The sequence below is a fragment of the Gossypium arboreum genome, chromosome 1 (genome assembly GCF_025698485.1).
Source record: "Gossypium arboreum isolate Shixiya-1 chromosome 1, ASM2569848v2, whole genome shotgun sequence".
NCBI classification, from domain to species: Eukaryota; Viridiplantae; Streptophyta; class Magnoliopsida; order Malvales; family Malvaceae; genus Gossypium; species Gossypium arboreum.
In genome coordinates, this window is record NC_069070.1 from 46,131,709 (window position 1) to 46,144,653 (window position 12,945).

Below are 12,945 nucleotides of genomic sequence, written 5' to 3' on the forward strand. Positions count from 1 at the left end.
AATTTTTAGTGAAGAGGGGTCAGAACTGTCAGACAGTAAAAAAGGGTAACTTTAAGGAATAAACTGTACTAATTGGCTGAACCAAAAATCCTGAAAATTTTATGGTAAGAATATGTGAGTCTAGTTTCATAGAAAATTAGCAAAACTTAATTTGGAGTTTCGTAGCTCCAGATATAAATAATTTAGTGACTCTGACTCAAGAAAACAGCTTGACTGGAACATGAGTAAAAATGCAAATAGGGTTGTATTACCATGAGAAGCAAGTTGATAAATTGCTTATTATTTTCATACGGTCTTACTAAGCTATAAAGCTTACTCCCTTCCTTTCCTTTCCTTTAGTGTTTTCAGGTTAGCTCGGAGTTGGATACCGTCGAAGGCAGCATCACACTATCAAGTCGCTACCTTTGGAATAATGAAGTATATATTAGAAATTTCAAGTGAGTGGCATGTATAGAGATCTAGTTGATTGACATGTATTATTTTGCTTTGGCCAAATGTATTGGCTTAAATTGAGTTATATGTATATGGCCATGAGATGTGGCTCATATTGATTATGGCTTGTAAGCCTAGCTATTCATGTCATGTCTAATGTTTATAATGTGATTATGTTTGTTTGCCATGCCTGGTTAGTAATATGACATGTGTGTTGGATGTATGCTCTATGACCAATTGAGGTGGTCATAGCAATGTAGTAATTGCATGTTATATACACAACGTGATAATGATTGAACATGAGTGCTTGATGGATAAGTTGGTAACCATAGTATAATGGTAAAAGTGGTCATCAAAATGACAAGTCTTATGAATGTGAAATTAGGAATCTAGACTTGGTATTGCGTGAGTAGATGCATTACTTGTAAGAGGACATGTTAATGTTAAGGATATATCTTAATAAAGAGTGTTTAATCACTAAAATGATGTCATAATTTGCGATTTTGATGTGCATAAGGTTGTAAGAGATTATGGGTAACATGAAGGCTTGGAAAAGAGCCTAAGTGTTGGCCACACGGGTTGAGACACGGCCGTGTGTCTTAACCGTGTGAGGGACACGGCCTGGAGACACGGGCGTGTGGCCTGACCGTGTGGTTCTATGTACATGCTGATGTCATAAATAGAGAGTTACACGGTCTGAGGACATGGGCGTGCCAAAGGCACACGGGCATGTCTCTATGTCCACACGAGCATGTGACCCTGTTTCATGGGAAAATTTCCTATGTTTTTCTAAAACTTTTCAAAGTTCTCGGTTTAGTCCTGAATCAATTCCGATGAATGTTTTGGGCTTCATAGACCCAAATAAGGGACGACATGCATGTGTTTGAAAGGTTTTGAATTAAAAGAGATTTTATAGCCCGGTTTTTGCATGAATGTGTATGTTTAAGTCTGGTAATGTCTCGTACCCTGTTCTGACGTATGTTTAAGTCCGGTAATGTCTTGTACTCTGTTCCAGTGTCGGACATGGGTAAGGGGTGTTACATCAATAATATTCACGAAGACAATTATACAATTCATGCAACATTAAATGCTAAATACATAATAAAGCGTTGTATCAATTCCACACAAACTTACCCCGGTACAAAAATATGGACAATCAATTCAATTTAGTCCAAGATTTTGCTCTTTCCCCGGTCTAGGCCCAAACTCCGTTTTTCTTGATCTATAATAGAAAATTTCACTTATTTAGTTACCACATTATTCAAAACAGCCCATAAATCATATTTTGGCAAAATTACATTTTGCCCTTAAACTTTCACATAATTGTAATTTAGCCCTTAGGGTCGTAAAATGAAATGTGTCCATTTTCTTATTACCCAAGCCTAGCCGATTCACATTCCCTTTTATAGCTGCCCACATTTTTCATCAAATCACATTTTTAACACCTATTTTTACACGTTTTACAAACAAGCCCTTTTTGGTATTTTCATAAAAAATCACTTAGAAAAAGATGTTCATCTAACACCAAACTTCCATATTCCTCCATTAATCATCAAAATACATGTATGACACATATGGGTAAATTTTTGAACATAAACCCTAGCTCAACATAATGGTAAAAATATCTATATCATGCTTCAAAGATCTCAAAAACATAAAAAACTGATACCAAAATGACTTACATGTAGGGGGTTTCTCTTTGTCAAAATTTCAAGCTCCCAAATGGCTATTCTTGCTGTAATTTTTGGTGCATGAGAGAGTGAAGAAGATGACCATTTTATTTTTATTTTATTTAATCTATCTTAAGTCATCAAAATACCAAACCCTACCAATTTTGACTTTTCATTTATTACACTCCATGTGCATCCACTCACCCATATAGTGGTCTAATTACTTAATAATGACCTCAACTTTTAAGTTCTATAGCTATTTATCACATTTAGCTAATAGAACACAACTTTAGCACTTTATGTGATTTAGTCCTTTTTCACAAATTAAGCATTCAAACGATAAAGTTTCTTAACAAAATTTTTACACAATCCTATTATCATGTTGTAGACCTCAAAAGAATATTAAAATAAATTTTATGAACTCGGATTTGTGGTCCTGAAACCACTGTTCCGACTAGGCCCAAAATCGAGATGTTACACCACACCATCTGCGACCTATTTACCTACGAAGTAAAAGAGGGGTGGGTGAATAATTAGGAATTGTCAGAGTATGCTTGAAAATATAGAGTTTAAAACAAGAATAAGACTTAGTTTAAAAAATTGTATCGTGCGTTGGGTTCACGGTAGAGGTGCAAGAGATCCTGCTTGTTAGAAAACATATGTTTGTAAAAATAGTTTTGCAGGTTCTTTCTAAAAATCATACTTAAAAACTTAGCTTGTTCTTGTTTGAAAACAAATCTTGTATAGTATGAATCATGCTCACATACTTGTCTTATCGGAAAGGCTAAGGAACATAAAAATGTCATCGCACTTATCTTAACACACTTTTCTTATCTTGTCTTATCTATTGGATATGTGAATCTCTTTATAATGCCTCAGAATGACTCAAAAAGTCCTTAACATGTCCCATAAGTGTAGTATAAGCTTAACACTCTCCTGTATGCCAACATGTCCTATTGAATGGAGCATAGCTCAACATTCTCTTATCTCTTCACATGCCACAGGGCCTTAACGCCCAAATCACAGAACTTATTGGTGAGTACTCACAACCCTTTGTATACCAATATATCTAACGTAAGGGATCACAAAAGAGCTCACACAAACCCATAGAGCTCGCAAAATTATAGCTTATAAAACTATACTTTTAAAACATGCTTACAAACATAGGCTCACATAGGAGCACGTGTAAAACATATCTTTAAAACATATCTTGAAAACAGAGTATCAAAACTTTAAAAATAAGGTTTTAAGAAAAGCTTACTCATGGAACTTTAGTTTTAAAGCAAAGTTTTTGGAAAATATAATAGTTCGCACACAAGTTACGAAACTTGAGCATTCATACTGAAAAACATAATAATTAACACACTTATGGCAATTCTTAACCACTCACTGAAAATTTTGAGAATTAAACGAGATTAGCTTTGCCATTATCCTTGCTGGTATATGGTCAAACTGGTTCACAGCATACATAAACACACAAATTACTTAAATGGATAAAACTTACAAAATTCACACATGCAAGTGAACCTAGCTTTTTAGACAATCAACCCTAATAGGATAGAGGTTTACATTGGCTGTTACAAACTTAGCTCAAAATAGTGACTTGACAATAGAATATCGATGAGGGAATTTTTTATAGAATAAGCGTTGTATTTATAAGCACTAAGTATCTTAGTGATTGTAGGATAGCCTACTTGACTTAGGAACCTTAGTAGGTTTAAAAGAAGGTTACTTGCATAAAAAGTATTCTTAAATACTCAATATCTTTATTTCCTAATTTGAATCTAACTCGACTTTTTGATTAGTGAACCTCAGTTCACAACTGAATTAGCAAACCCTCAACTTTCCATACAAACTAGCGAACCTTAGCTTGCCAAACAAACTGGTGAACACAAGCGAGGCCAAAAATTCTAGGCTCTATCTCCGGATGTTACACAAAAAGTTTGACTCCATTTTAAGTATTGGTTTTTTACGAAGTAAATATGACAATTGTGTATATTTACAATGTATTGATGATGGTTTATTCATATATTTGCTGTTTTATGTTAATAATATATTGATTGCGGCTAAGGACCCATCCAAAATTGAAAGACTTAAAACCATGCTTAACTCTAAGTTTGAGATGAAGGATTTAGGTGCAGTAATGAAGATGGAAATTTCAAGGGATAAACATTCCAGAAATTTTTTTTATCATAACAAAGGTACATTAAAAAGATCCTTGAGTGATTTGAGATGCAAGACTCAAAACTAGTAAGTACTCCCATAGCTGCACATTTTAAATTGTCAATTTTAGATTCTCCCCAAAACGAAGAAGAAGAAAGGTACATGTTAAAAGTACCTTATTCAAGTGCAGTTAGAAGTTTGATGGAAGCAATGGTATGTACTCGTCCTAATATTTCACATACTATTAGTGTTATTAGTATATAAATGGCCAAACTGAGTAAGTTACACTAACATGTAGTTAAGTGGATATTTAGATATTTACGAGGTACTTCTAACATGTGCTTAGAGTTTGAAAGAAGAAAAACGGGTTTAGTCAAATATGTTGATTCAGATTATGCAGAAGGCTTAGATCGAAGGGGGTCTCTCACGGGTTATCTATTCGCTTTTGGAGATTGTGCCATCAGTTGGAAAGCTACATTTCAAGCTACAGTAGCCTTATCTACTATTGAAGTAGACTACATGGTAATTATCGAAGCTATAAAAGAAGCGATTTGGTTAAAATGCCTGTTCAGTAAATTGCTAAGTGAAAAAGGGGCAACAGTTATATATTGTGATAGTCAAAGTGCTATATATCTCACCAAATATCAAATGCACCTTGAAAGGACAAAGCATGTAGACATTCATTATCACTTTGTTTAAGAAATGATTATTCAAGGAGATGCTTAGATTCACAAAATTGACACAGAACACAATCCGTCTGACATGTTGATAAAGAGTCTTCTAGTTTCAAAGTTCAAGCATTACTTAGACCTGGTTAGTATCCGAAAAAGATCAAATTAGGCCGATTATAGGGCTTGGCAAAAAAGTTAAGTGAAATACAAGTCAATGTAGAGATTTGTGGAAGTATGTCTTGCATTTCGACCAAAACAATATATGACGTCGCAGTGAGAAGAAGCTCTTCGTCTTAACGAGCAGCCAACGTCACAACGAGAAGAAAGTCCTCGTCCTGATGACGCGATCCTCGCTTGTCTTGATGACCAAATGCCGTGTCACGACATGGCGACGCGTTCCTCAAGTATATCGACTTTCTTCTCTTAGTTAAACTCTCTTGTAGTTTCCCACTTAGATTCTGATCAACCTAGGGATATTGTAGTCATAAAAGCTATGAATTTAGATTGAGAGAATTCTAGTTTTTGAGTTTTGAAGGGTTTTTCTTTTGGGGTTTTGAGTTTTTTTTTAATTCTTTCATTCTCTTGTACTCTTCTATTATTATAATGAAATATCCTTTTACCCGTGACTTTTTATCCTCCTTTGAGGAATTTTTTCGTGTTAAATTTGTGTATTGGTCTTTTTAATCTCTTAATTATTTTTCTTATTTATTGCATACACAAGGTAATTTCCTACACAAAATCATCATTGCCAATTAAATTCGTAACGTTAAAGTAGCATATATGAAAATGAACAGAACATAACAAAAGGTAGATGCCAAAAATGAAATAAAATATAGGCATCAACCGTTTGTGATCTATTGTGAGAATGTAGTGACTAAATCAAATTCAAGTATAAAAGGTAATTAAAAAGGAAAAAAGGAAAAGGAAAAAATAATAGTTGAGTAAAAATCAACGCCCATATATATTGGATGCTAAAATTCTCTTGAGAAACTTTGAGATCTTTAAAAAAAGAATTGTCTTTGTTATTATTACAGTCCCTAGTGAATCAAAATCCTTCTCCATCACCAACATTTCTCTTAAAAATATTACTTTGGCTTTCACATCATATTGCTAATAATTCTTGAAATAAGCTTTTCTTTTTCGATTTCTGTTTTTAGTCAAATAGAAAAGAAATAAAACAATTCTTTTTATTGAGTTAGATTGTATCTAAAAAGTGAAATTGATCCTTTTCCTTCGACTATATTTTACGAAAGTTGGTACAAATCTTGTGTATGAAAAATATATAAACGGAAAGGTTGAAAATGGAGAAAGGAGATTAGAGGGCAGTGCACAATTTAGTGTCTTCTCTGGTTCGCTTGCAACAGGACTGTCCACGAAATATTGACCAAACGCCGCCGTTTCATGAAAAGTCCTCTTCCAATTGACCTTTACACTCTCACGTCACCTCTCCACGCGCCTGATTAAGTCGGAAACTAGCTAAGCCTCTTTTGATTGGCCGCAGTGAAGAGAGCCACGCGCAGAAACGTCTAAGCAAATAATAACGCGGTTCGAGATTAGTCATGTTTAAACAATCCAAATTCAAGGGAATCATTTGTTTAAGCAAACAAACAAAGAAAGAGAAAGGTAAATACTACAGTAAAAAAGTCGAAAAATCCTGAAGGGCAAAGAAAGAAAATAAAAGGAAATTGAATTGAAGGGGAGGCCTCTCTCTGTTTCATCGTTGCAAAGGAGACTTCGCCTTCAATCGAACTCTACCAAATCGAGAAGCCAACTGGCCTAGCAGAAGCAAAAGCAAGCGGGAGCCGACTTCTGAATCTGCGTTTCCCGATTTCTTTTGATTTTTCTTTTCTTTAATACTTTTGTTTTGGGATCTCTGAAAGAAAGGAAGGAAGATGAGTGGATGGGATAACATTAGGTCATCGACGAGATCGCAGCAGGGTCGTAGTCATAGCTTGAACCAGCGGGAGCCGTCTCGAACTGTCACGCTGGGTCGGGTTCAGCCCCAGGCGCCCGCCTTCCGCACCATCTACTGCAATGACCGCGACGCTAATTTCGCCCATCGATACAGGGTATTTATATATTTATATTTTAATTTGTGATCTTTTTAATGTTTTCCGCGTGCGATTCCTGTTTGGCGTTTTGATTTCCTCGAAAATACGAAGTGTTTTGAACTAGAATTTGTTTAAATGTTTACGAAACTAATGCTACCATCAGGAGAGGCATGCTTTAGGCTTCTAGTTTTCTTATTAATTTTCTTTTCAGTTTTTTGGCTTTAATTAAATGGAGGTTGTTGCGCGGTTTTCTCGCTTTTGTTTTTAATTTTCTGTAATATGTTAATTTGACCGGATCCTTTGGGATCAGAGATGTTATTGTTTATGTTATGCTGGTGACATCAGAACTTTGTCTGGGTAGTGCTAAAGTGAAGGAAGCGTAAAACCTGAGAAGAGTCATCTTACTCCTCGAGCAAGTGTAGCTAGGAGAATTATCCCTTGGTTCGAATGTTAGGAGTGAAGTTCACACATTAACTATAATAAAAAGTGAAGACCGCTACCTAAATGAGTATCAATGTGATATTTTAGTTAATCTTAAACGCCTGATTTGGGGTTTAATATCTTCATTGTTTTATAGATATCTTAGGACCGTATTGATCTTGTAAACATCTTAAAGAGAGTAAATTATTGGTGCTAACTCTTAAGTTTTAGAGAATGCAGTGATCTTTTGGATCTGAAAATTTTAAGCTAAAATCCTACAATATAGTTAAAAGATAAATGGCATATTGCTTAAACTTGTCTATTTTTGTTGATGTGTGCATGCAGTTTTATTGAACATTTTCTTTCAAAGTCAGAAAGGAATGCTGCACTATGAAGACAATACCTTTGTATATTGGACAAGGAGAAACCTTTGTTGAAATACAGATTTGTTTGTTTATGCTGTAGAAGTATCTATGTCCGTTTAGGGTTGAGCACTATTCGGTTTAAATCAATTAAACTAATCGGACTGATCAAATTTGGTTAATTCAGCTTGGGTTAGTCAGTTTTGAAATTAATTGGTTTTGTGAAATGGTTAATACTGTTACTTAGGCAATTATTGGTTCTTAAATTTGTTAAAATCAAATAAACCAAACTATTCAACCCTTTTAATTTTAGTTTTAAATGTATAGTAAAAATACATTTATATAATAATTTTAAATTATATAATATTTGATTTATATTATAATGTTGTACATTATATTATATACAATAAATTAAATATAATAAATAACCGATTAAACAGACTGAACCAACCGACTTGTTTTGGTTTCCTTTTTTTCAGCTAAAGTTGTTGATTTGGTTGATTTGGTTGGTTTTGTTGGTTTTTTATTTTAATTCAGTTTAAACGATTTTTGTAATTTATTGCAAAACCGACCAAATTGACTGAATGCTCACTCCAATGTCCTTCACCTTGTGGAGGTCATATCTTTTTCTCTTAATGTTTTTATCTTTTTCAAATTTGAGCCTATGCTAGTAGTCTACGAGAGTGTGTGCATGCGGAAAGTGGGTTTTGTATCATTTATGGCGCTTCTGGAGATTATTTAATCCTTTTCCAGGACTCTCAGCTGTAGCTTAAGATTCTTATTGTTGTGGGTTTTGTATTATTTAATCTGTTTCGAGATGAACAGTTGTACTGATCTTCTGTGCGCTCTTTTTCTGAGTGTGACATGTGCCATAGACGGCCAGTCACAGCAGAATTGTGATTCTTTTCCCCTTTATATGAAGTTGGATCCACTAATGAGAGGTGAAATATGTTGCGATGTCGGGATCAACTAGATAAGATCGTATTTTTTATTCATTATTTCTCTTTCTTCAGGTTCATCTTTTTTATTCATTGATTATCCAAAGACATACCTTTCCATTAGGAAATACCCAGAAATAGGAATTACCTTGTTTGGAGATTCATTTTGTTGAAAGTTTTGAAAAATTAGTTTTCCATAGTTATTTGATTTGATGTGATTCCAGGTATTGATATGTCCATGGATTAATCTTTTACAATGACTCTGCTTACAACTCAAGTGTTGAGTTAAGTTCTATGCCATATGGAGCAGTCAAACAAGCTATAAGTATTTGAGAAGTTCAATTAATGATATGCATGAGTAGCATTTAAATATGTACTTTTCATTGATAAATGCACTTGCACCAACAGAAGTGCTTGATGCTTATTTCGTATGCTCGTATGTATGCACTATGTTCTGTATAAATAGCATTATGATTGAATTTGCATTGATTGTGTAAGAACTTTTTGTTTTCCGGAAGTTTAGTTTGTTTTCATACTTTTGTTGATTGCATCTGATTCTGAAGTTGGATGTGGTTCTCATTAGTGCGGTATCTATTGTTTTAGGGGAATTCTGTATCAACTACCAAGTACAACTTTTTCACCTTTCTGCCAAAGGGGCTTTATGAACAGGTAAATTTATGGGAGTTCTCCAGCAGTGAAATGGGTAGGGTTGTATGATTTATGGTTCTAATAATAACCCTGACTGTAACTATGTAGGTAAGTATGGTGAATATGGAATCAAGAATAACATTTAAATACCTATATAAATATCCTTTTCTTCAGATCTAAATTTTGCAATCAAACTCAGGATATAAAACTTAGGAAAGGTTTTTCTAGAAAATTATTTTCTTCAATTGATATTACATTAATGAATAAATTTGTGATTCTGTTTTGGCTTCATATGATATGGTTATTGGTTTTGAGAAAGCTAACCGGATAAATGGTATAACATTAATCGTATGAATTTTGCGCAATGGATATGGTTCTGGTTATTCATTTCCATATCAGAATAGGCATGATTATGATAAAGTTTGGAAAATGGTTACGGTTATCCTTATAGACTTTTTAAAATTGCCTTTTGCATGTCAAACTAATTCTTGGCTTAGAAATTTGTGCCAAAAAGGTTAGGCAACTCCTGTGGGATGTATTGTTTCTATTCTTAACTAATATTGGTTGTTTTGAAGAAAAGAGTTTTAATTCTTTTCTTTGAGAATAATAAATAAAAATATTTTGGTTACCACCTTCTGTCGAAGATTCTCCTTTTCCATATCAAATCCTAGTATCATACAATCATTTCTAGCGACACTTTGAACACATAGAATCACAACTATAGGAGTCAGGAGGAGTGTATGATCTTTTATTTATAACTCCAGAAATTTTAATTATTGCTTTTTAGTATATTGATATATTTTTCTCTTAAGAGCTAAACATCTTAAAGTGGCTCAATTTAATTTGATTTCATTCTTGGTGGGCCATCCTAACTTAAGGAATACAAGTGGAACAATTAAATTTTTTACGGGTTTGCGTAAAAGGAGATACATTACCAGGTTTAAATCTGTTAAATTACCACATGGCTACCATTCCTTGTTCAGGGACTACTTTTTCCAATTCCTATTGGCAAATTTGAGGATGTTCAAACTTCAAACATGTATTAGATGATACTCTAAAACTGCCGCATTGACCTTTTTTGTAATAAGTTACTGCCTCACTGTATTAACCACTGCTTTTTTTTTTTTTTTTGCTTTGGAATATGAGTTAGAAGTCTAACTTGATTTACTTGTGTGTATTTGGTTAGAGTCAAGAGCTCCTAGATTCTGCTTACTTCCTATCCTGACAAATTGCTGTTTTAATCTGACAGTTCAGGCGGGTTGCTAACTTGTACTTTCTTATGGTTTCGATCCTATCAGCAACTCCATATAGGTATGTTTTTTCTACCATATAACTGAGTGTTGTTGCCTTTGGTAATTACAAATAGCGTTTCTCCTGGGGTACTGGAAGTATTATTACCTTAATTTGTTCAACTTTCCTGTTACTGGTCTTCACATGATGTAGGGTTTGTGGGTTGGTGCTTTGGTGAATTCCTTTTGCATGTGATAACTTATGTTTTGTCTCAGATCTATCAATCTTCAGCTTTGGGTGAAATATTTTTAAGGCTTAAGAGTGTAAAAAGCTTTCAAACTTCTTCAAAAAAAGCAATTAAGCCCTTGATTTTTTTTTTTTGGCACTCAATTGGGTACTTGAACTTTTTAAAATGTATTAAAAAGTCCCTCAAACTTTTTAAAAAAAAGCAATTAAGCCCCTGCATTTTTTTTTACACTTAATTGGATCTTTGAATTGTCAAAATGCATCAAAAAGGCCCTTTGACACATGTCACGCTGTGTTGTGACACATGGTGGCTTTAACTGAAAAAATTGGGGGTTAATGGTCAACTATTAAAGTTAATGGTTAAAGGGCCTTTTTGATTCATTTTATAAACTTTTTTACAATTTTTATAATTGTTTTCTAATTTTTAATATTCTTTATTAAAATTTAATAATTTTTATAACTTTTATTGATTTTAATTTTTTTGCCACATTTCACGCCATGGTTGTGACACTTTGTGGCTTTAATTGAAAAGGAATTAGGGGCCCTTAACATTAATGGTTAAAGGGTCTTTTTGATGCTTTTTGATAGTTCAAGTACCCAATTGAGTGCAGAAAAAAACAAGGGCTTAATTGCTTTTTTTGAAAAAGTTTGAGGGCCTTTTTAATGCATTTTGAAAGTTCAAGTACTCAATTGAGTGCAAAAAAAAGCAGGGGCTTAATTGTGTTTTTTGAAAAATTTTGAGGGCTTTTTACACCCTTAAGCCTATTTTTAACTTTTCATTGGTCTAATCTAATGTACTCCATTTTATTTATTTATATAAAATAGATGTCGGAACTGTGAGTGTTATCCATACAGAAGCTGACATAACTATTAATAGTGTTCTTTTTGATGTCCTGCTCATCTCATGTTTCCATTCCTTAAAATTTATAACCTTCAAATGGAACTTTTGGTATTGCTTCCAGTTTTACAAAGAGTTATTATGTTTCCTCATTCAGATTGTTTCTGTGAAGTTTTATAATGCTGTAATCATTTTTTTCAAAAGATAGTCTTCACTAGGAGCTGAATCAGCTGCTTTTAGTAGAAATTGGAAGTCAACCTTTTACATATTATTATGCATTCCCCTTATTCATCTTCTACTTTTCCCTTGTGCTCATGAATTGCATTTACTTCACATCTATTCTCTAGCATGTGAAACGCCTCTTTTTGCCCCCTTCCTCTTTCCTCCGGTGTGATATTTTTGGTAATAATGATTTGTAGTACTGATTTGTTATTGGTGACCTCTGTTATGTAACAACTTCGTTTTTTATCAATGCAGTCCTGTACATCCTGTAACAAATGTTGTTCCTCTGAGTCTGGTGCTATTAGTTTCTCTTATTAAGGAGGCATTTGAGGACTGGGTGAGTACTACAATTCATATTAGTCATAGCATAGATTTTTGTTTTTCTTTTCTTCGGCTTGGACCCATCTCAACTTCATTTTTTCTCATTTATTTTTGGTTTGGTAGGTTTTGGGGTGCCCAGGGTGTAAAGCTCTGGAAGGGATAGCTTGAGCTTTGACTTCTATAATTTGGATTTTATGCTGAACTCTTATTGTTCTTCCTTTCCCTTATTGTCTACAACAGAAACGTTTCCAGAACGATATGGCAATAAATAGCACTCCTGTAGATGTGTTGCAAGATCAAAGGTGGGAGTCTATTCCATGGAAGAAGTTGCAGGTTGGAGATATTATCAGGGTGAGTTTCCAGATACACTTTGCTGATTATTTTTTTCCAGTCTTACTGAGATCAAATGGATATTGAAGAAGAATTCTTCAAGATTCATTGTGTATGCATCGCTGAAGACTGTCTTTATTTACTGTGACACCGACTTCCCCTCTCCCCCCTTCATTCTGTTGATATCTAGAAAATATTTTCAAATGTCTCTCCTTTTCCCTTTGTTAACATTTTGTTGTTGGATTAATATGCTTCATTTTCTACCAGTTTCATGTTGTAAAAATTTTAATTGATTTGAGGTTAAGATGTCTTACAAAGAGATACTTTAGTGTATTAATTTGTCGTTAAATAAATTCTGTCCAAGGCATGTTATATGCATATCCAGTTCATGATTGTGTTTCCC

General features: G+C 33.8%; 1 protein-coding gene across 2 annotated transcripts in view; it reads left to right on the forward strand.

The window, feature by feature from the left end:
- Positions 1–6,181: 6,181 nt before the first annotated feature.
- LOC108482875 (phospholipid-transporting ATPase 3-like) overlaps positions 6,182–12,945 on the forward strand; it is a 32,124-nt gene continuing 25,360 nt past the window's right edge. Inside the window, exons 1-5 of one of the 2 annotated variants that reach the window (XM_017785962.2) lie at positions 6,182–7,005; positions 9,311–9,376; positions 10,605–10,666; positions 12,147–12,228; positions 12,453–12,563. In XM_017785962.2, the coding sequence (XP_017641451.2) occupies positions 6,829–7,005; positions 9,311–9,376; positions 10,605–10,666; positions 12,147–12,228; positions 12,453–12,563 (498 nt within the window). In that variant the 5' untranslated portion in view covers positions 6,182–6,828. The remainder of the gene's footprint in view (positions 7,006–9,310; positions 9,377–10,604; positions 10,667–12,146; positions 12,229–12,452; positions 12,564–12,945) is intronic. The other variant, XM_053028675.1, reaches the window with a different exon arrangement.